The sequence below is a fragment of the Bufo bufo genome, chromosome 4 (assembly GCF_905171765.1).
Source record: "Bufo bufo chromosome 4, aBufBuf1.1, whole genome shotgun sequence".
In the NCBI taxonomy this organism is placed as follows: Eukaryota; Metazoa; Chordata; class Amphibia; order Anura; family Bufonidae; genus Bufo; species Bufo bufo.
The window spans coordinates 287,287,098-287,311,591 of record NC_053392.1 but is presented as its reverse complement, the minus strand read 5'-3'; the positions used below and the strand labels follow the sequence as shown (position 1 = coordinate 287,311,591).

Here is a 24,494-nt window from a genome sequence, read left to right as displayed (position 1 = left end):
CGAGCGCGTCCACTCCACAAGCTGCGGGATCCCTTGCGCGGGCGAAGTAGCACGGAAGCTTGTGATTGAGGCCGGAGGCCATCAGATCCACATCCGGCCGCCCCCAGCAATGACAGAGAGCGTTGAACACTTCCGGATGGAGAGACCATTCCCAGGGGTCTATTGTCGTCCGGCTCAGGAAATCTACCGTCCACTTGACAACGCCGGGAATGTGGACCGCCGACAGGGCCGGAACATGGGCCTCCGCCCACCTGAGAATCCTCGCCGCCTCCGACATGACGTTTGAGCTGCAAGTCCCCCCCTGATGGTTGACATACGCCACCCGCTGTGGCATTGTCCGACTGGACCACGGACATGATTGCCCCGCAGGAGGGGAGACCAATGGCGCAGTGAGAGGAAAATTGCACAAAGCTCCAAAACATTGATGGATATTCTGGACTCAGACGGAGACCATACGCCCTGGGCAGTCCGAGTGCCGAAGACTCCTCCCCAACCCTGAAGACTGGCGTCGGTCATAATGACTGTCCATCTGATCGGAAGGAAAGACTTCCCCCATCTCCAGGTGAGTTGGGGAGAGCCACCAATGGAGGTCAGACCGAACCTGTTGAGGAAGGGAAAACCGACGATCCAAGCACTCCTGGGACTTGTCCCAGGTTGAGAGGATCGCCCGCTGAAAGGACCGGGTGTGAAATTGAGCGAATGGTACCGCCTCGAACGAGGTCACCATGAGGTCCAACACCCGCATACAAGTCCGGATGGAGACTGTGCGCTTCCGAAGCAAACGGAGCACCGCAAAAGGTCCTTCACCTTGTCCGTTGGAAGACGCACCTGAGCTGCCCCGGAGTCCAGCAGCATACCGAGGAACCAAATTCGAGTGGACGGGACCAGGGAGGATTTCCGAAGGTTCACTAGCCACCCAAAACGGGCGAGAGTGTCCATGATCTGCACACTCTCCTCGCACTGCTGGAACGACGACGCTTTGATGAGAATGTCGTCCAGGTACAGAATCAAGGTGATGCCCCTGGAGCGAAGAAGGCCCATAAGCGGAGCGAGCACCTTGGTGAACACCCTCGGCGCAGTCGCCAGACTGAATAGCAGGGCGACGAACTGGTAGTGGTCGGAGTGGACCGCGAAGCGCAAAAAACGTTGGTGGGCGATCGCGATGGGGACATGCAGGTAGGCGTCCTGGATATCCACAGAAGTTAACCATTCCCCTTGCGCCAATGAAGCCATCACGGAGCGAAGAGACTCCATACAAAAACGGCGCACTCGAAGGTAACGGTTAGGCTCTTGAGGTCCAACACCGGGCGGACCGCTCTCTCCTTCTTGGGCACAACGAAGAGGTTGGAGTAAAAACCAGAAAACCGCTCCCTCACCGGAACGGGGGAGATTACTCCCCTGACCAGCAGATCTTGAACCGCTTGAAAGAAGGTTCCCACACGAAACGACTCCCTGGGGGGGGGGGGGGGGACACAGAAAAAAATGGTTTGGAGGCATGGAATTGAACTCCAACTTGTAGCCCGAAGTGACCACCTCGAGCGCCCAAGCGTCTGAGATTTGGGCCTGCCAAACCTCCTGAAAATGAAGGAGCCGACCCCGCACCCAGGAATGTTGGGGCGCACCTTCATGCAGGGGATTGCTTGTCAGAGTTAGAACGCTGAGGCTGCGCTCGGGAACGCCAGGCGGGCTGGGGCTTGAACGAAGGCTTCCGCCGTTGCTCCTGGGTGGGCTGCCTCGCGGTCGAGGGAGCCGCCGGGCGGGTGCCCGTGAAGCGGCGAAAGGACTGGCGAGGCGCGGAAGGACGCGGTCGGGAAGAACGCTTGGGTTTGGGCTGCGGAAGATGGGTGCTTTTGCCACCCGTGGCCTCAGAAATGATTTTGTCAAGTTTGGGCCCAAAAAGACGAGAACCAGCGAAGGGAAGGGAGAGAAGGGAACGCTTGTAGGAAGAATCGGCCTGCCAGGCCTTTAACCAGAGTTCCCGCCAAATGGAGACGGCAAAGGCGGAGGACCGCGCGACCATGGAGACTCGCAAAGGTACTTCCCCGCCTGGGATATCTGGGCCGTCAGAGCCTGGAGTTCTGTGCGGGAAAGGTCAGAGTCTAAATCCTGATGTAAGCGCAGGGCCCATTCAGAAACCGCCTTAGCCACCCACGCAGAAGCGAAAACAGGACGGAGTGCCGAACCGGTGGCAGAAAAAACCGACTACGCCAGCGATTCGACCCGACGGTTCACAGGGTCCTGCAGAGAGGAGCCGTCCGCGACCGGAATAGCGGTATTTTTAACCAGGCGAGCCACCGGTGGGTCCACCTTTGGAGGGGAAGACCACTTACCCACCCAATCCGGGGGGAACGGATAAAGAAGATCCAGCCGCTTGGGGATCAGGAAACGTGAACCTGGCTGTTCCCACGCTTTAGCGGTGAGAACGGAAAAGTCGTCATGTACCGGGAACGATTTGGGAGCCTGCTTGTTACGCAGGAAAGAAACTCCCTGGTGACAGGAGGGGCCCTCCTCTTGAAGTTCAAAAGTGTCCTGGATTGCCGAGACCACTAAGGCGGCCATCTGGGACGAGCGGTCCGGATCCAGATCCCTGTCCAACTCGGCGAGTTCTCCTCCGGACGAAGGGTCCCCAACCAACGAGGACGCCCTGGACAGTGAACCGGGGGGGGAGGAGGAGAAGGCGATGCATCCGAGGAAGAGAGGCCTGGGACACTTGCTGGGGTGTCTGTTCCTGGATGATGCACCCTGGGAGATAGCAGGTAGCGCAGGTGACGACGTCTCCACCAAGCGACCCATTAAGGAAAGGGTGGATTGGGAGATCTTAGATAGGTCAGTCACCACCCGGGACAGGGATTTGGCCCATTCCGGTTCCATACTTGCAGCAGAAGGATGCACGTCAGTGGACTGAGGCGGCACGCTCTGGGTGGCCTGGCATGAGGCACAGAGGGGGTTCGCCTGGCCCCTAGGAAACTTCACGTTGCATGAGGTGCAGGCATAATGGGTAGCCCTGCCAAGGACTTGGAGCGCGGGATCCGCTGGGTCCGACATGACCTGAGCCAGGGGCCAAAGAGGGTACAGAGGAGGGGAGCAGCGCTGGTCCTACCAGAGTGGAGCAATACCCTTGCTGGAATGTGCCCCAGGAGACAGGAGCGGCAGTCTGCGCGAGTGACGTTCCTCACAGGATGGAAACGTGCGCACGAGCGATGTATATCCAGCTGGAGCAGGCAGGAGGGGAAGCGCGGCAGGAAAATTAGGCTCCGCCCCTCCAGCCGCCCGGCGAAAGAATAGAGAAGGCGATCCGGAAGCGAAGGGGTCCCGGCCGGCATGTATCAAGCGCCGGGCCCGCGTTCCTGTGAACGGGAGATGTCTCCCGGCCAGAACAAGAGGGGGGGGGGGTTGGCGGCAAGCGCAGCGCCGCCGCCCACAAGACGCTGGGTGGAAAGAGGAAGCCGCCGCAGTGAAGATTAACCTCCCGTGCCGACGTGCCCTGCAGAGGATCCCCAGGTTCAGATCACCAATAGAGAGTCCAGCCACAGTACACAAAACACAGACAGGCATACTTCCCTGCCTTCATCTGTGTTCTTCGCTTATCTGATATGTACCAGCGGTGCCACCTCTTCAGTCCCTGGCACAAGTGACAGGGACTGGGTTGGAGGGTGGAAAGGGTGGTCCCATGGCTGGGGGAAGCAGGAAGGTCAAGCCCTCCTGGTCCGCTTTGTCTTCTTGTGGGGGGCAGAGCGGTGGAATAAGCGTCACCTGTCGGACCCCCCCCCCCCCTCCGGGATGCAGAGCTCTTAATAGCCCTGGACCCCCAACCTAAAAGAGAAGAAAAAAAAGATATGAAAAAAAAAAAAAAAAAAACCACAACATTCTCCTCCTACGACACTAAGCTAAAAACTGAAGGCTCTCTCCTGGCCAGAGGGGTTATAGCTGGCGGGGGAGGAGCTAACAGTTTTCAGCCTAGTGTCGCCTCCTAGTGGCAGCAAGCAGCTATACCCATGGTCTGTGTCCCCCAATGATATAAGCGAGAAAAGGGCTTGCACAATGGAAATTGATCATCTATTCGCAAAACTACTGAGACTTCACTAAATCATGGGTTCTGGGCCCCTCCATTAGTCCTAAAGCACAACCCCAATGAGCAGGAGAGGAGAAGAGGCGGGTGAGCGTGTGCCCTGCTGATCCTTTCAGTGTCTCTGGGTCTGAAAGAAACAGCCAGGTACAGCACCCTGAAAGGAGGGTGCAAGCTGTGCAGTAAGAAGCAATGGGGAGTGGGGCTTTGAACCCTTGGTTTTGTGATCAGTGGAAGTCCCAGCAATGGGATCTCCTGACATGCCAGTTTTAGTAAATACTTGTACTCCCTAGAAAAACTCTGGAGCATCTTGTTTTCTTTTAAAGAAGTCAGTAACGTACCAATCCTTCATTATTCCTCCTGAAAATGTAAGAATAAATTCACAATGGCTGTAACTCTTCCTGCTGTCATTAGGCTATGTCCTCACACTGTCAGCACTGATTGGGCAGTGTCGGAGGATGTTGTGTGAATAGTACGCTGTGTCACCAGTATACAGTAGATTCTTTCTGCTCTCTAATTCCACTAGACATAGGGCCCATTCAGACGGCCGTAGTGCTTTGCGGATCCGCAATATACGGATCCGCACATGGCCACAACAATAAAAAATGCCTATTCTTGTCCGAATAGGACATGTTCCATCTTTTCTGCAGAGCCACGGTATGGAATAACAGATGCGGACAGCACACGGTGTGCTGTCCGCATCTTTTGAGGGCCCATAGAAATGAATGGATCCGCAGACCTTCCGCAAAATTGCGAAACGGGTGCGGATCCGTTCATACGGCCGTGTGAATGGGCCCTTACTGAAATGGTTTTCCACATTTACAGCAGACACCCACCAGCGGTGATCGGGATTAGTCATTTTTTTTTTTCTGCCGATTTAGCCATATGTGGGTTTGTTTTTTGTGGGGTGAATTGTACTTTTTGGGAGACATCTAACTTATTACCCTTTTTGGGAGGGTAATGGGGAAAAAAAGCAGTTCCGCCCCTGCTTCTTGCACTTTAAATTACGACATTACTAGAGTGTTACTGTAATTCTATGGGTCAGTAGGGTTATGGCGATACCAAATATGTGTAGCTTTATGTGTTTTGTTTCTACTTTTACACAATAATAGCATGTCTTGTTACGTCGGCGCATTCCAAGAGTTAGGAAACATTCATTTTTGAGCAGATGTTACCGTATGAGGATTTGTTTTCTGGTGGTGCGAAATGTAGATTTCATTGGGACAATTTTTGGGGGGATTCATGGGACTTTATTATATTTGGGGTGGCTGGGGTGAATAGGAAAAAACAATTCTGTACTTTTTGTTGATGGGGTGGTTTAAATAATTTTATCTTTATTATACAGGCTCTGGCAAAGAAGTGTGTTTGTGTGTTTTTACCACTCAAAAAAAATAATAATAATAATAATAATAATAATAATAATAAAAATATATATTTTTTTATAAACTTGATTAATCTTTAACTATTTTTAGTCCCTCTAAGAGACATCACTTGTATGATGCAGAGGTATTCTCACATATCCCAAAGAGAAGGCAGCGCAGCACACTGCAGTGATAGAACGCTGTGTAATCTAACATGTTATTGTATGCCATCTATCATGCCCCTTTCTGCATGGCATAAATAGCGGAGGGCTTGCTAGGCTTTGTAGTCACATTCCAGCCCTGCACATGCTCGAGATTTAGAGGGGATGCAGCAACAAACAGGCGGTTGGAGTTAGGGCTGGAATGTGACGTGGTGCGGAGGGGGCGTACATATTGAAGCAGGGGGAGTTATGTTAAAGCTTGGGCTGTACATGAAGGTGGGCTTGGACACTGGTAAGAGGCCTGGCTGGGCTCCTTCCGCAGAGTGTAACTAGGGATCGACCGATATAGATTTTTTAGGGCCGATACCGATACCGGTAATTTGTGAACTTTCAGGCCGATAGCCGATAATTTATACCGATATTCTGGGAATTTTCATTTTTGAGAAAAAAAAAAAATTCCTACACAAATCTGCTGAAAATTAATATGTTTGTTGTTAATGTGTATTTTTTTTGTTTATTGTTAATGTGTATTTTTTTTATAAATCTTTTTCATTTATACTTAATATATATATATTTTTTTTTACTAACTTTTAACCCCCTTAGGGACTAGAACCTTTGTCCTATTCACCCTGATAGATCTCTATCAGGGTGAATAGGAGCTCACACTGTCCCTGCTGCTCTGTGCATAGTGCACACAGCAGCATGGAGCTGAACATGGCAGCCAGGGCTTCAATTGCGTCCTGGCTGCCATGGTAACCGATCGGAGCCCCAGGCTTACACAGCTGGGGCTCCGATCGAAGGAGCAGGGGAGAGGGGATCCTGTGGCCACTGCCACCAATGATTAATACTGGGTGGGGGGGGGGGGCCACTGCGCCACCAATGTTTTTACTATTGGCCGGGATTGGGACTATGCAATTCCTTTACTTAAATAGCAATGACGGAGGTTATTTCCTTTAAGGCTACAGGACGCTTCTTCAACATTAGCTTATTGTATGATGCATACACAAACTGTAACCCAACTCATACAGTAACAACCCTATGACAACAGCCAGGGCCCACAGGGTCATGAACTGCAGGTGGTCACAGTCAAGTAAGTGTGCAGCAAGCCTCACTAACCTGAAAACACTACACTTCCCAGCTGCGCTAAGCCCCGCCCCCAGTTTATTTATAGCCAATCAGCATATGTCTTAGCAGGAACCAATCAGTGTATGGCTGCTCTGACATGAGAGAAGCACTGGGATTGGCTTGGAGCCGCTGCCTGAGGGCTTGTCAATGTACACATACTGGTGTGGAGAGTGCCGACTCCCGCGATGATCCGGAGCTCTATCAGTCCCTGCTGCCTGCACCTGGACTAATGATGCGGGCAGCAGGGACTGAACAAACATGTGGCGATGATACAGCCTTCCAGAATAAAGTCTAATGCGTAGACAATTTTTTTTAGAGCGTAAAATTGCCTATACAGGCGTCTATGACTCTTGTACAGGCGTTATTGCCATCTCTGTTCATAGGTATAAATCTGCTGACAGATTCCCTTTAAAAGTAGTATAATAAAAAATAAAGATTTGTATATATATATATATATATTTCTTTTTTTATTATACTACTTTTAAAGGGAATCTGTCAGCAGATATGTACCTATGAACAGAGGTGGCAATAATGCCTGTACAAGAGTCGTAGACGCCTGTACAGGCAATTTTACGCTCTAGACTTTATTCTGGAAGGCTGTATCATATATTTTTTTTTACAACTTTTAAAGGGAATCTGTCAGCAGATCCGCCATAATTGTAGTGCCCTACAGAATAAGGACATCTTATCATGTTTATTAAATAGTGAACAGAGCACATAGTAGTAAAACCCAACAACTTGTCCTGCAAAAAATAAACCCTCAAATGGCTATATGAATGAAACATGTTTTTTTTTTTTTTTTCTTAGTTTTTTTTTTACAACTGTGGCTTTTGGAAGGTAGAAAAGACCTGTTTAAACAACAATTGGCACATTCCTTAAAAAAGACCTTTCATTACGATAAAAAATCGAAACTAAGTATACAGACATGGAGAGCGGCGCCCAGGGATCTCCCTGCACTTACTATTATCCTTGGGCACCGCTCCGTTCTCCCGGTATCTTCAGATTTTCGGCTCAACCGGGAGGAGCCTGCTCTTGTTTTCCTGGGCGTCTCCTTCTCCCAGGCTGGAGTGCTGGCCAATCGCAGCGCTCAGCTCATACATAGCCTGAGAGTTTTTTTTTCTCCCAGGCTATGAGCTGAGTGCTGCGATTGGCCAGCACTCCAGCCTGGGAGAAGGAGACGCCCAGGAAAACAAGAGCAGGCTCCTCCTGGTTGAGCCGAAAATCTGAAGATACCTGAGTCTATACCGGGAGAACGGAGCGGTGCCCAGGTATAATAGTAAGTGCAGGGAGATCCCCGGGCGCCGCTCTCCATGTCAGCATACTTAGTTTAGATTTTTTTATTGTAATGAAAGGTTAAAGGGAACATGTCATCAACTTTATGCTGCATACTAAAGGCAGCATGAAGTAGAGACCGGTGAGTTGATTTCAGCGGTCTGTTGAAAGTAAGTGGTGGCCGAGAACCAACATCACAATCATTGCAGACTGGGCCTGGAAAAGAGTCCCGGCCACCTGAGAAGAGTCCTGGTTATTTATGAATTCCTGCTCTCCCGCCCACCTGCTGATGATTGTCTTCTACCTAGTTTTCTCCCTTTCTCTCTAGGAGAGAACTGCCAATCATCAGCAGATGGGCGGCGAGTGCAGGAGATTATGAATAACCAGGACTCTTCTCAGGAAGATTTGACTCTTTTCAAGGCCTGGGCTGCAATAATTATGATGCTGGTTCTCAACAAACACTTACTTTTAGCTCATGAGTGACACACCGCTGACATCAGCATTTCTGTCACTACTTTATGCTGCACTTAGTGAGGGCAGAATAAAGTTGATGACAGGTTCCCTTTAAAAATAAAATACACTTACTTGTGTCATTGGTTTCGGACAATCTACTTCTCAGTCTGGCATTTTTAGTAATCTTGGATAAATTAGCTTCTGCGGATAGTCCAATTTTCCCATTTGCAGGATACTGCTTCCACTTGGGAGAGTCATTTTTTAACATCGAGTCCATTGCAATTTTGCTGTAGGAAGAGCCATAGAAGTTCTTAGCATTTAACCCTTTGCTGACAGACTTGTCAGCTGCGGGACTGTGATGGATTGATGGCCTAGCCAGGGAAGCAGGTGATTCTGAAGATGAAGTGCTTTGTCTAGAAAGTCTCTGCGCATCTCCACAACTTTGGCATCTTGTCTTACTTTTATTTTCTTTTACACAAGATGTACAATGTTGGAAAGGTTCGATCTGCTCTGTGCTCTGTCAAGAAAAAGAAAAGGGTAAGCAAGTCCAAGAGTCAATTAGCGGAAATCCTGCAAGGCTACATTTCTGAAGGTACAACTATATACAACGAGGGTTTACGCTAAGCTACTTCTTCATATAGATGGGATGAGCACTAAATTGTGGAGGAACCAAGCATGTAAACCTGCCACAGGGAAATGGGTCGAACAGGTAATACACCGAAGGCAGGGTGAGCTCCAGGGCATAAGGGTCTCATCATCGGTGGTCTGACTGCTGGGTCCTCAACCAGTCACAAAAACAGGGGGCCCATCTCTGCAACTTCACTCTGCTCTATGGGACTGCCAGAGATAGCCGAATACAAGTACTCAGCGGTCTCTGGCAGTTACACAGAGTTGAATCGAGAGGCGGCGAGAATGACTGTCTGCCGCTACCAGCTGGGGCCCAGTGGCCAGACCCTACACCTATTAGTCACTTACCCCCTTTCATTTGCATAGGGGATAAGATACTGTAATGAGACCCCTTTAAATGTATTTCATTGATGGAGGTCTTTCATGTTTTGCATATTTTGATTATTAGAAATAAAAAATAAATAAAAAATAAGTGTATTTGAAAATACCCAGACAACCCCTTTATTAAGGGCGATTCCTATGTTGGCCTGCATTGTCTTGAAGGGATTAGTCACTCCTGGGGAACTTTTCTACAGACCCTCACAGCGTGGCTGGACTTGAGGTGGGACTCACACTTACCTCCTCCCCGCCACTGGGTTCTAGCTCCTTTCTTACCCTGGCTCTGCCTCAACTCATGGGTCTTCCAGTGACCTGATCTATGGGCGACATCTCACTGTTGCGGTTAGTCATTGGCTGCAGCGTCTAACCGGATGCTGACACGGGGAGACCAAGGAGCGGCAGAGAGCAGGTAAGCATGGAGTCATAGAAGCCAGAACCCCGCAGCAGAAAGCAGTATGATTCCCACGGTGGGTCCAGCCATGCTGGAGTGTCTTGAGAAAATGTCCCCAGGGGTGAACAAGAAGTGTACCTCCAATAATAAATACAACTGTGATCCATCTACTTTCTCATGCGCACCGTCCAATATAATTGACATCTTTTACAAAGAAAAAATTCAATTTCTTAAATAGTATGGTATTAGCACCATAAGCCTGCCACTGACTTTTACTACATAAAAATGTTTACATACAGCAAAGTAAAAAAAAAAAAAAAAAAAAAAAAAAAAAGAAAGAAGGATCTAAATGTTTACCTGTCAAGAACATGAGGTGGTGTTCAATTCTGCTCCGTTATAGGACCAGAACAATGAAAATAATGTAAATTCCAATTACTGACATGAACAGAGCCAAACAGATCCTATTGACTATAATGGGAACTGGTTGGTTTCCAGTGATGGCCAGTTCGCAGTGTTCACCAGCGAACACATGCGGGCTGCCATCTTTAGTAAGGTTGACTCACCCGTCCAGCGATGCACAGGTAAGCCCTTACCTGTGTCGGGAGCCGGTCTGAAATCAAACGCAGTTCCGAGAACAGCCGCCGGGGGCCGAGTCAACCTTACTAAAGATGGCAGCCCGCATGTGTTCGCTGGGGAACACTGCGAACTGGCCATCACTGTTGGTTTCCATCTGGCAAAATGCTTAAAAAAAAAAAAAAATATTTGAAAAAGGACTATTCTGTCTGCTGGTTTTGACCAAATTTGTGAAGGAGGCCCCAAACGCAGATATGAACATAAGCTTAGAAAGCTAAACCGCATAGGGGCATACCGGAGGTTTAGTGGCCTTGGAGACCTGGTGACAGGTTCCCTTTAAGAATTTGGCATTTGTCTGAAATCTGTACGTGAACACGGCCCAGTACATTTTTAACATTTTAATCTTATAAAGAAATACGGTGAAACCTCGTGCATTGGAACATGGTCTTCTACAGGGGTGGTTCTCTCACAGAAAATGGCCTATACCCACAATACAATTTGTATTACTTGGCACTCAATTTATACTACAAATTGTTGAAATTTCAGCAACATGTCAACCTCAGGCTGAGCTTTATGGATTGAGTTTTGTTTGGCGCCTATACTTGTTAGGGGCCATTTACTATGACCACCTAAGCGTTAATGGGGTATGAAAGACCAACCGTTTGAGACTTTAAGCATCACTGCGCCTAAAGTTAGGTGCAACTGGTGTTTCTATGGTGCATTTGCCATCAACCCCAACACATTTGTGACATCTGATATCTACTCCACCTACCAGCTGGACTAGATTTCAATCTAGGTGTAAGGACTGCTGGAGGCCTGTGCCTCGTCATATTATAAGCATCCTCTGGCGGCGCAGGGGATATCAAAGACCGGAGCAAACGGTTGGTCTTTGCGAAATGACCCCCATTGTCTAGTATATGATGAAACTAGACATCTGTCAGTCCAGGTTTTGAAGAGGTTTCAATGTATCTTTTTTAGTCAAATGTATAAGAAATGATGCAATAATGAATACCTATAACACACCTCTGTTACACACAATTGAGCAGTACGATGCAAGGGCAAATCACACGTATGAAAACTGCTGCGCCGAGGCTGCTGTACCTTTCTCCTTATTGTAGGCCCGGGCTCCACCTGGGAATCCTCCCCTGTTCCCTGCATGTCTTCTACAAAAGAAGGAAACTTAGTTACCTTACATGTTATAGCTAGATGGAGCACTATAACCACCAAGCCTGGCAGAAGAAGCCAATGGTGGTAAGAGCTTATTCACGACAGCACTTTTCTTCTGTCTGCCATCTGTTTGAGAAAGGACAGCACAAAGACCCATATAAGTCAATGCTATTCACGCATCTGTTGTTTTTAATGGCTCCATGTGCCCAGTCGGAGAATATCACTGCAGGTCCTACTCTGGACCATTTTTGGAGAATTGAATAGCCCTTTCAATTAATGGGAGTGAGGAGAAAACAGAATGCACACAGAAGCTGTCCATTTTTCACAAAAAGTCATAGGCATTTGTGGTAATAAGCTCTAAATCACCGCTCAGTCAATGTATGAATTTGCATTTAAAAAATTAAGGGGGAGATTTAGCAAACTGGTGTAAAGTAGAACTGGCTTAGCTGCCATAGCAACCAATCAGATTGCACCTTTCATTTTCCAAAGGAGCTGTGAGAAATGAAAGGTGGAATCTGATTGGTTGCTATGGGCAACTAAGCCAGTTTTACTTTACACCAGTTTGATAAATCTCCCCCAAAATGTTTACTAGTAACTACTTCACATATTATATAGCAGCGACCCAAGATTCATATTCCCACAACTCACATACATCATTATACAGGTCACAACAGCAGAAAGAGAGCGTGCTCCAGACTCTTAGGTTAATTCCCCTAGAAAAATGCTTGGAGTTTTGGTAATACATAACATACTAGCCTTTTCCAGGTCCACTATTAGCCTGAATCTAATTTACAATGGTCCTTACCATCTGCCGACCACTCTTTGACTATATACATCAGGATAACATATATTCTCTGCAAGGGAGTTTTAAAGTGATTGGCACGCAACCCCTGGAGTCAGTGACAGCAGGGCTCCTCATAAAGGCGGCAACGTCCCTGCCTTCCCCATTGCACCAACAAGTGCTGCCAAAACCCAGCAGCTCGTGCAGGCCCCCCTGCGATCACATGACCTCTGGGACCAGAGCAGGAAGTGGCATGAGCAGTGGCAATGCCACTTCCTGCTCTGGTCCCAGAGGTCATGTGATTGCAGGGGGGCCTGATCAGCTCTGAAGTGTGGTTGTACAGCCCTGTACGACCTTTCTGGGGGCTGTATTCCCCATCTAACTAAATCCCTATCTAAAGCAAAAAAAATAAAAAATAAACGAGATTTTTGTATAACTTACCAGTAAAATCTCTTCCTTGGGGGACACAGGAGACCTTGGGTATAGCTCAGCTCCTTAAGAGGCGTGACACTAAGTGAAAGCTGTTAAGCCCCTCCTCCACAGCTATACCCTCAGCCTGGAGAGAGACTGACAGTTGCGTGTCCAAGTAGTGAGAAAAGGCAAAGCCCAACAAGTGGAACCAACAAGCCAACTACCCAACGGGGTAAACCAAACCTGGAAACCGTGGAGAATAAAACAATGAATGGGTATGTGCTGTGTCCCCCAAGGAAGAGCGAAATAGAGATTTTACTGGTAAGTTATACAAAAATCTCGTTTTCTCGCCCATTTTCCTTGGGGGACACAGGAGACCTTGGGACATTCAAAAGCAGTCCAAGAGGGGAGGAACCACAGCACCAAGGCGAAGCACCCGAAGGCATCCAGGAACCGCCACCTGCAAAAACCAGGCGGCCCAAGGCAGCATCCGCCGAAGCCAGAGTATGCACCCTGTAGAACTTGGTAAGGCGTGCAAGGAAGACCGGTGGCCGACCTGCACAATTGCATGGCCGAAGGCCAATGCCTCCGGCAGCAGGAGGCACCGACCGCTCTGGTGAAACGAACGGTGACACCAAGGCAGAACCCTGCCCTTAGTGAGATAATCTCAGTAATAGCCATTCTGATGAAAAACCACCCTGGAGGCAGTCAAACCGTTGCACGGACCTCCTGGCAACACAAGAGACCGAGCGTCGAGCAGAGTCGGAGACCTCCAAGTAAAACTGCGAGGCCCAAACAACGTCCAATCAGTGAAGCGTCCGTTCCCGGAGTTGGGGAGGGGAGGATGACAGCCTCGTTGAGATGAAGGCAGATACCACCTTCAGAAGGAAGGAAGCGACGGGATGGAGAACAGCCCTGCCCTGGGGAAGGACAGAAGGCTCGGAACAAGAAGGGCCGCCATTCAGACACCCGTCAGAGACACGATGGCAACAGAAAACACCACTGTACAGGACAGAAGGAGTAGGGAGAACCTATGGAACGGCTCCAAGGGAAAGATTGGAGCGCCGAGAGCACAGAATGTAGTTCCCAGGGCGGTACGGGGAACGCTACAGAGGAACCAAAGAGCCACTCCATGTAAGAAGGTCTTGACAGGCCCAAGAGGCCCAGGGAACGCTGGAAGAGGAAAGACAGCACCGACACTTGACACTTCAAGTAACAGAGTCCCAGTCCCAGGTCCAGGCCGGACTGGAGAAAGACAGAACCATGGGGAGAGAAAAGCAGAGTGGGGGAATGCCCAGCTTCCCACAGAACCCCAGGTAAGAACCCCAAGCCCGAAAACAGATCCTGGACAAGGCACGGCCAGGAGCGAACACTAGCGTGCCCGCTGGAATCGCCTGGGCAGCGGGAGAAAACCTAATGTGATCAGGCGCAGACCAGTAACACGGGCAGAAGGGTCGGCAAAACTGGATCGGTCGGCCCCCAAGTAACGTCGTCCCGTATCCACCCGGAGTGGGGGAGCAGAAGGACAGACGGAGGAACCGAAAAGGGCCGCCCAGCATCCGACAGATGCCAGGACAGGACAGGCTAAAGTCTATTTCTATGTAGCCACCACAAGAAGGTGTTCTACAGTCCCGGTGTGGGAGATCTAAGGACAATCATGACCGAAGGGTAGTCCTTCCAAGTTACCGAGAAGGTAAGTCCACAGCAGGACCATTGCCTAGAATGGAAAACGCAATCAGCACCCAGCGGGATACAGAACGCGGTAGACCGGGTAAATAGGCACACAGCTAGTACAGCCAGTGTGAACGAGTGAGACGGTACGAGGCCACAAGGAACACCGGAACCATCCAAGTGAACAACCATGCTCTCCCCAGAGAGGAGGGCAGTGAAGGAACAGCCTCTGAAGCCTGGCCGGGGCAGAAGCCACATCGGAGTGATATGCCCCGAGCGGGAGCCAAACCAAAGCCGGCGAGAAAAAGCAGTCGAGACAGAGGCCGGCATAGAACCCTCCAACCGAACGGAGGAGCAGGCAACAGGGAAGTCATAGGACAGCTCAAAAGCAGAACCCCGCTACTCTGAGAGACACCTGGCTCACCGCCTCGTAGCAGGCGAATGTCCTGAAGAACCCAAAGTGGAGGTTCCCCGAACCTGGATAACCGAGCACCCAAGAGAAATTGGGTGAACTTCCCGAGAAGAGCGGTCCAAACCTAGTAGCAGATCAAACTGAAGCGCAGAGGGCGCCAATAGGAAGGACTCGTACACACTGCATCCGAAGAAGAGGAAATGGTAGTAGGCGAGGGAACCGTAGTCCCGCCAGAGCCGTCGTAGAATTTGAGGGGCGCTGCAGACAGCACTCTCGACCATGTGACCGCTTGTGCAGGGAAGCAAAGCCGCAGGAGGACAAACGGGTACGCATCTGGGAACCACGAACACTCCCCAGGTGGAAGGGCCAACGAACATGGTGGATACCGTCACAACGGGACCGCAATCTACAATCCCAACCAGAGAATGCGTACCACCCAGCTCGGTGCAGTAGAGAGCAAGTAGAGCCCGTCCGGGTCAGGTGGACAGAATGATCTCTTCAGAGAAGAGTGCAAGGCTTGCGGCAAGAATCGTATTTCAAGAGAAAAAAAGTATGTCGCAGAAGGAAAGGAGGCATACGTACGAGCAGCCCCGTAAGCAGTGAGAAGGCCAACCCACCTACGGGAGGAGAAGGCATACACAGCCCAAACAACGCACACAGCGCACAAGAACGTCCGCTCACTGCAAAATAGCCACTCAGCGAAGAGGGCCAGCCACAGAGCCCCACAGTATCTACGGAAGTGCAAAGTGCAACCTGAAAGGGAGCTATACACAAGACTAGTACAGCATGCGATGGAATGCAAGCAGTCCACCCAGAAAGGGGGGAAATGTAACGGTCAAACACTGCAGTCATCAAGAGTGCAAAGGCCCGCCCCAAAAGGGGGGATGCCCAAGGCCAGTACCTACTTCAGAGAAGTAGGACATACCATATTCCGCCCAGCAGGGGGCCATGCACATGGCCGCACAGTATCCAGCAGGAACGCAGGAGGTCCACCTAGTGAAAGGGGAACATGCACAGGGTTATCTTAGCATTAAGTGATTGTTCAATAATCCACCCAACACCGAATTTCATGAGAGTGCAACTAGAGGACGATAGCCCCGCTCCGCTAATAAAGTGGGACATGTACCAGTCCAGTACAGCATATACCAGGACAGCCGTGAATCTCGTGAGAGTGCAAAATTCCGCCCAAGGAATGAGGGGTGGTCATGCACAAGGCCAGCACCGTATCCCTATGTTAGAGGGCCATGCTCATGGCCAGCGACGTATCCGGTGAGAGCGCAATATGCCGCCCAGAAAACGGGAGCCATGCACACGGTTAGCATCGCTTCCAGGGAGAGTGCGAGCATCCAGTCATGGATGGGAGTCATGCACATGGCCAGCAACGTACTGGCGGGAGAACAAACACAGTCAGTGAGAGTGTATGTATGCCACCTGAGGGAAGGAGGCATGCCCAAGGACGGCAGCGCATCCAATGAGAGTGCAGCATACTGCCTATGAAAGGGGGTCCTGCACATGGCCGGCACCGTATCCAGTGAGAGTGTAGAATTCCGCCGACGGAAGGGAGTCATGCCTGTGGCCAGCAGCGAATCCAGTGAGAGTGCAGTATTCTGCCTATAGAAGGGGGTCCCGCACCTGGTCGGCAGCGAATCCAGTGGGAGTGCAGCGTTCCGCCTATGGAAGTGGGTCGTGCACATGGCCAGCACCGTATCCAGTGAGAGTGCAGTATTACGCCTATGGAAGTGGGTTATGCACATGGCCGGCAGCGAATCCAGTGAGAGTGCAGCGTTCCGCCTATGGAAGGGGGTCGTGCACATGGCCAGCACCGTATCCAGTGAGAGTGCAGTATTCCGCCTATGGAATGGGGTCATGCACATGGCCGGCAGCGAATCCAGTGAAAGTGCAGCGTTCCGCCTAGAGAAGGGGGTCACGCACATGGCCGGCAGCGAATCCAGTGAGAGTGCAGCGTTCCGCCTATGGAAGGTGGTCGTGCACATGGCCAGCACCGTATCCGGTGAGAGTGCCGTATTCCGCCTATAGAAGGGGGGGGGTCATGCACATGGCCAGCCTGCAGTCAGGGAGAGAGCAGTATTCCGGAGAGGATGACGAATCCTGCCTATAGAAAGGGTTGAAGATGGCGCATGCACTTGGTCAGCGCCGTATCCCGGGAGAGGGCAAGGTCCGCCTGGAAGGGGAACATGTACCTTGTCGGCACCGCAGCCGGGGAGCGCGACATGCCGCCTATGGAAGGGGGGCATGCATACTGCCAGCACTACTAAGATCAGACTGCAGCGTCCTGCGCAGCCAATTCGTTATTTATTTACCCCGACATGTAAGCCTGTCTTTTTTTTTTTTTTTTAACACAGCCTCAGTGAGGCAAGAAAAGGGGGCCACCATACAGGGGCACAGCCTCGCTGAGAGGCAGGAAAGGGGCCAGCCATACAGGCCCATGAGGAAGCCCAGATCATAGAGGGTCTCCTCTAGATGGGAGCTGGCACCTGGAGATGGCCGGTACCCAAAGGGTTAACAAAGATTCGGCCTGGGGGAAGGAGGGGGGCGGCGCTGCGATCCCCTGGAGGCGGGGGGACCTCCAGGCGGGAAGAATTCGCGCCTGGAGAAGTTCCCGCCCCCTCCAACCGAGGCCGGAATTTTGCGGCATTGTAGGCCGCGAAGCCGGGGCCTAAATGTTTGAGGCGCCCGGCCGACCGGGAGGTACCGGCGGTCGGCCGGGACCTGGAGGGAGCTGGGGTGACGCATGTACAGACCGGCCGCGGGTGCCCACCCTGCGGGCCGGCAGAGACAGGGGGCCGGGGAAGGAGGGCCGGATAACGGCCCAGCAGGCCGAAGCCTGGGTCAAAATTTTGCGGCGCCCGGCTGACCGGAAGCATCGACGGTCGGCCGGGACCTGTTGGAGCATCGCGCTCAATACATGCAGGCCCTGCACCCGGCAGCGTCAGGAGCAGGCCCCTGGCCCTGAGCAGCGCACCTGTAAGGATGGGGGGACCTTGAAGTCCAGCACGGCAAACCCTGCCCTTGATGGACCGGGTGCTCATAGAGGAGGGTCAGGGGCAACTATGCGCGGGCCCCCTGGCCCTGAATCTGCGACCGGTAAGAGGAGGTGAGGGTAGAGTAGGGACGCCGGCATGACCCCATGGGGCAGCTAGGTGCGGGTCTCCGGGTTGTATTGCAGTATTCCTCTCACAGCAATCTGCAGCTGCCTTCAGGAGTCTACAGTCCTATGGAGGGGAGGAGAGGGAGCAGGTTGTCGCCCTGCGGTACCCCAGGGGCCAGCCTAGGTCCACCAGTATGGGGTTCAGGCATGCAGGAGACCGGGAAGGGGGGGGGGGGGGGAAGAGATATAGGGCTGGAGAAGACAATCTCTCACCATCAGCCGTCTTCACCCTCGGTCCGTTCCAGCAGGGTCGCCCCTTCAGCTACTGGCACCATAGTGGCAGGATGCTGGAAGAGGAACTTGGCGTGCGGGCGTCCCTTGGCTGGCGGGATGCAGGGGAGCTAGGCTGCCCTGGTCCACCTTGCCTTCTGTGGGGGAGGCAGCAGTGCGGGTGACCGGCACTGGCGCAGCTCAACCCCGGGAGAAACAGAGAGGTCTAGTGCGTCTCTGCTGTCCCTGATGGTCTGAAAGAAAAAGAAAAAGTAAAAATCAAAAAACTAAAACAAGGAGAAAACAGTGTCTTGCCTCCTTGGACACTAAGCAAAAAACTGGTAGTCTCTCTCTCCAGGCTGAGGGTATAGCTGTGGAGGAGGGGCTTAACAGCTTTCACTTAGTGTCACGCCTACTAAGGAGCTGAGCTATACCCAAGGTCTCCTGTGTCCCCCAAGGAAAATGGGCGAGAAAATGTCACACTACAGCTTCTAGCCCTGCCCCCAGTGACCAAAACTCATACATCTCATATATAAAAATGATAACATAATAAAATATACACTCACCTAAAGAATTACTAGGAACACCATACTAATACGGTGTTGGACCCCCTTTTGCCTTCAGAACTGCCTTAATTCTACGTGGCATTTATTCAACAAGGTGCCGATAGCATTCTTTAGAAATGTCGGCCCATATTGATAGGATAGCATCTTGCAGTTGATGGAGATTTGAGGGATGCACATCCAGGGCACGAAGCTCCCGTTCCACCACATCCCAAAGATGCTCTATTGGGTTGAGATCTGGTGACTGTGGGGGCCATTTTAGTACAGTGAACTCATTGTCATGTTCAAGAAACCAATTTGAAATGATTCGAGCTTTGTGACATGGTGCATTATCCTGCTGGAAGTAGCCATCAGAGGATGGGTACATGGTGGTCATGAAGGGATGGACATGGTCAGAAACAATGGTCAGGTAGCCCGTGGCATTTAAACGATGCCCAATTGGCACTAAGGGGCCTAAAGTGTGCCCAGAAAACATCCCACACACCATTACACCACCACCACCAGCCTGCACAGTGGTAACAAGGCATGATGAATACATGTTCTCATTCTGTTTACGCCAAATTCGGACTCTACCATTTGAATGTCTCAACAGAAATCGAGACTCATCAGACCAGGCAACATTTTTCCAGTCTTCAACAGTCCAATTTTGGTGAGCTCGTGCAAATTGTAGCCTCTTTTTCCTATTTGTAGTGGAGATGAGTGGTACCCGGTGGGGTCTTCTGCTGTTGTAGCCCATCCGCCTCAAGGTTGTGCGTGTTGTGGCTTCACAAATGCTTTGCTGCATACCTCGGTTGTAACGAGTGGTTATTTCAGTCAACGTTGCTCTTCTATCAGCTTGAATTAGTCGGCCCATTCTCCTCTGACCTCTAGCATCAACAAGGCATTTTCGCCCACAGGACTGCCGCATACTGGATGTTTTTCCCTTTTCACACCATTCTTTGTAAACCCTAGAAATGGTTGTGCATGAAAATCCCAGTAACTGAGCAGATTGTGAAATACTCAGACCGGCCCGTCTGGCACCAACAACCATGCCATGCTCAAAATTGCTTAAATCACCTTTCTGTCCCATTCTGACATTCAGTTTGGAGTTCAGGAGATTGTCTTGACCAGGACCACCCCCCTAAATGCATTGAAGCAACTGCCATGTGATTGGTTGACTAGATAATTGCATTAATGAGAAATAGAACAGGTGTTCCTAATAATTCTTTAGGTGTGTGTGTGTGTGTGTGTGTGTGTGTGTGTGTGTGTGTGTGTATATATATATATATATATATATATATATATATATATATATATATATTTATTAGATGCATGCTGTGCTATTAACAAATTTAAAAAAAATATTAAAGTGAAAAACAGGCTATTTTTCCCTTTTTACCATTTTCCTATTTAAAAATAAAAACAAAAAATACAAAAATAAAAATGACTAAAGCCCCATGTATATAAAAAAAAAAGGTGCAAACATTATTTACATAAGTGAATGGAAATAAAAGTGTTGGCTTTCAAAGAAAAAAAAAAAAAAGAAAAATGTGCTTGGTCAGGAAGGGGAATAAATGGCCTGGTCTTGAACTGGTTAAACATGTTGTACAGGATCTGAAAAAAATGCCCACTTTCTTCCAAAAACAGTGCCACACCTGTGCCTGGTATTACAGCTCAGTTCCACTGAAGTGAATGAAGCGGAGCTGCAAAAGACACGACAAACTATGGACACGTATGACACAGTTATTTTTTCATAAAGCCATTTTTGTAATTCTGAATAAGCCTTCTAAGGTGCAATATTAATTGCTTCCTGGACAAACGTTGCAAGATGAAAACATTATAACTATGGAAAACTAGTTATTGGTTCTGGGCCCCAAAATGACATCCCAAAAAATAAAACGATTAATACAGATACAGCAAGTCCTTACATATAACAGTACGATGTAAATGAGGACACATTGTACCAGGAAATAACAAGGCGCACAAGACAGAACATGCCGTACTAGACTGTCCTGTAGAGAGGTAATCAGTACATGTGCCGTAATAAGGGTGTCGTGCCGGTGAAAGGCCCATGCTGACTGTGTATACTGCCCTAGATATGTTGAAAATATTGCAGTCTGAGGCCATTGTAACCTGAGGAACCACTATGAAATCACAAGGAAGACACATGGAAGGACCCCTTCAGTTTTCCATCCTCACTCTTTCATCATGAATACCTCAAAGCTGCATGAGAAAAAAATGTCAGTTTTTCTATATGTAAGTATCTATGAATAAACTTACCTAATCTTTGTAGCAACCCAACAGGATCGACTTCTACCTTCTGAATATGTGGGGGGTATTCTTTCCTTTTCAAAAACAAAATTAAAAAAATACATGGCTGAATAACATGGAAACCAAAGACCCCAGTTTGTGTGTGTGGGGCGTCACTTTTTACACAACACACAGACACAAATACTTACAGGGAAAGAGTATTTCATGCCTTATTTTATGGAACACTACTTACCTTTCCCGTCTTTCCAGACTGCTTAAAATGTGAAAAAGAAAAGAAGTGTAAGACAGACATCCCTGCTATCAGGACACTGCAGTCTAGAACTAAACTACACTACTCCAAAGGGGTCTAGAAAACCCATCTCACACACTGCAAAAAAAAATAACTGGTAAGACTACTGGCGTGGGTTTCACTTTTGCGTTCAAAGTGCTGAATTTCGTGGCAAATCTGCATGTAACATGTGAAAAATGTTTAATGTTGATGGGATGACCTGTCCTCGGGATAGGTTGTCAGTATCTGATCAGTAAAGGTCCTGCTCTCGACACGCTTGCCGCGAGGCAAATCGGTGATCGCCGTGGTCCCTACCTAGGCCAGTGATGTCATGTTCATCGATCACGTGGCCCAGGAGCAGCTCTCTCCAGCTGCGATACCAATGGACGCACTGTGATTAGAGCACCATGGCCTCTTCCAACAGCTGACTGGCAGGGGGTGCTAGGAGTTGGAGCCCCACCAATCTCATACTGAGGATAGGTCATCAGTATAAAACTCTCAGAAAACCGCTAGAAGGTCTCAAAGGGCATGTGGTTTATAAAATATGTATGTAGCTTGTAGAAGAGACAGACCCACTCACTCGCACACAGTGGTATAACAGTACGTGGAAAATCATACACGGATATGTTTAAATGGGGCAGATCTCAAATGCATAACTAGGAATTGCATGTGTATGACAAATATGTTCTAGAAATTAAATTGCATTTTGATATAACTAACAAATATAACCCATAACTTAAAGGGCATCTGTCAGCAGATTTGTATCTATGACACTGGCTGACCTGTTACATGTGCGCTTGGCAGCTGAAGGCTTCTGTGTTGGTCCCATGTTCATATGTGTCCGCATTGCTTAGAAAAAGGAAGTATTACTATATGCAAATGAGCCTCTAGGAGCAATGGGGGTGTTGCCATTACTCTTAGAGACTCCGCTCTCTCTGAAACTGCTGCGTTCTCTGCACTGTGACTGACAGGACCAGGCTGTAAGAATGTGATCATACCTGGCCCAGACTTCTCGTAAAGTCTCTCGCCGCACCTTGCTCTTCAGTATCCGGCAAAGACACAGTACAGGAATAAGGTTTTAGAGAGAGAGCCGAGTCTCTGGGTGTAATGGCAACACCTCCGTTGCTCCTAGAGGCTCATCTGCATATATTAAAACTTCATTTTTCTTAGAAATGCGGACACATGGGACCAACACACATGTCTTCAGCTGCCAAGTGCACTTTATTGCTGGTTATCTCACACCATAGTGATGTTGTACAGTTGACTGATGTCTGACTGCTGGAGACTCCATCACTGGGCCACTAGTCAAACTACCATAGTGAGGGGCAGTTTGAATGGAGCAGCTGTCGGGGATGCCTCCTGCAGCTGTATTTAGTGTCTATAGGTCTGCACGTGTCCTTTACCATCTGCCCCACAGACAGAGAATGGAGCAGCTGTCGGGGATGCCTCCTGCAGCTGTATTTAGTGTCTATAGGTCTGCACATGTCCTTTACCATCTGCCCCACAGACAGAGAATGGAGCAGCTGTCGGGGATGCCTCCTGCAGCTGTATTTAGTGTCTATAGGTCTGCACATGTCCTTTACCATCTGCCCCACAGACACTGAATGGAGCAGCTGTCGGGGATGCCTCCTGCAGCTGTATTTAGTGTCTATAGGTCTGCACATGTCCTTTACCATCTGCCCCACAGACAGAGAATGGAGCAGCTGTCGGGGATGCCTCCTGCAGCTGTATTTAGTGTCTATAGGTCTGCACATGTCCTTTACCATCTGCCCCACAGACAGAGAATGGAGCAGCTGTCGGGGATGCCTCCTGCAGCTGTATTTAGTGTCTATAGGTCTGCACATGTCCTTTACCATCTGCCCCACAGACACTGAATGGAGCAGCTGTCGGGGATGCCTCCTGCAGCTGTATTTAGTGTCTATAGGTCTGCACATGTCCTTTACCATCTGCCCCACAGACACTGAATGGAGCAGCTGTCGGGGATGCCTCCTGCAGCTGTATTTAGTGTCTATAGGTCTGCACATGTCCTTTGCCATCTGCCCCACAGACAGAGAATGGAGCAGCTGTCGGGGATGCCTCCTGCAGCTGTATTTAGTGTCTATAGGTCTGCACATGTCCTTTACCATCTGCCCCACAGACAGAGAATGGAGCAGCTGTCGGGGATGCCTCCTGCAGCTGTATTTAGTGTCTATAGGTCTGCACATGTCCTTTACCATCTGCCCCACAGACACTGAATGGAGCAGCTGTCGGGGATGCCTCCTGCAGCTGTATTTAGTGTCTATAGGTCTGCACATGTCCTTTACCATCTGCCCCACAGACACTGAATGGAGCAGCTGTCGGGGATGCCTCCTGCAGCTGTATTTAGTGTCTATAGGTCTGCACATGTCCTTTGCCATCTGCCCCACAGACACTGAATGGAGCAGCTGTCGGGGATGCCTCCTGCAGCTGTATTTAGTGTCTATAGGTCTGCACATGTCCTTTACCATCTGCCCCACAGACACTGAATGGAGCAGCTGTCGGGGATGCCTCCTGCAGCTGTATTTAGTGTCTATAGGTCTGCACATGTCCTTTACCATCTGCCCCACAGACACTCAATGGAGCAGCTGTCGGGGATGCCTCCTGCAGCTGTATTTAGTGTCTATAGGTCTGCACATGTCCTTTACCATCTGCCCCACAGACACTGAATGGAGCAGCTGTCGGGGATGCCTCCTGCAGCTGTATTTAGTGTCTATAGGTCTGCACGTGTCCTTTACCATCTGCCCCACAGACACTGAATGGTGCAGCTGTCGGGGATGCCTCCTGCAGCTGTATTTAGTGTCTATAGGTCTGCACATGTCCTTTACCATCTGCCCCACAGACAGAGAATGGAGCAGCTGTCGGGGATGCCTCCTGCAGCTGTATTTAGTGTCTATAGGTCTGCACATGTCCTTTACCATCTGCCCCACAGACACTGAATGGAGCAGCTGTCGGGGATGCCTCCTGCAGCTGTATTTAGTGTCTATAGGTCTGCACATGTCCTTTACCATCTGCCCCACAGACACTGAATGGAGCAGCTGTCGGGGATGCCTCCTGCAGCTGTATTTAGTGTCTATAGGTCTGCACATGTCCTTTACCATCTGCCCCACAGACACTGAATGGAGCAGCTGTCGGGGATGCCTCCTGCAGCTGTATTTAGTGTCTATAGG

At 49.8% G+C, this 24,494-nt stretch overlaps 1 protein-coding gene across 4 annotated transcripts in view; it reads right to left on the bottom strand.

Moving 5' to 3' along the window:
- Window positions 1-24,494, bottom strand: part of SENP6 (SUMO specific peptidase 6) — a 94,042-nt gene that overhangs the window by 50,427 nt on the left and 19,121 nt on the right. The window contains exons 6-9 of one of the 4 annotated variants that reach the window (XM_040428665.1): window positions 21,274-21,294; window positions 21,051-21,115; window positions 11,431-11,570; window positions 8,571-8,955 (exon numbers count right to left, since the gene is read on the bottom strand). In XM_040428665.1, coding sequence (XP_040284599.1) covers window positions 8,571-8,955; window positions 11,431-11,570; window positions 21,051-21,115; window positions 21,274-21,294 — 611 coding nt within the window. The remainder of the gene's footprint in view (window positions 1-8,570; window positions 8,956-11,430; window positions 11,571-21,050; window positions 21,116-21,273; window positions 21,295-24,494) is intronic. The other 3 variants (XM_040428667.1, XM_040428666.1, XM_040428668.1) reach the window with 3 other exon arrangements.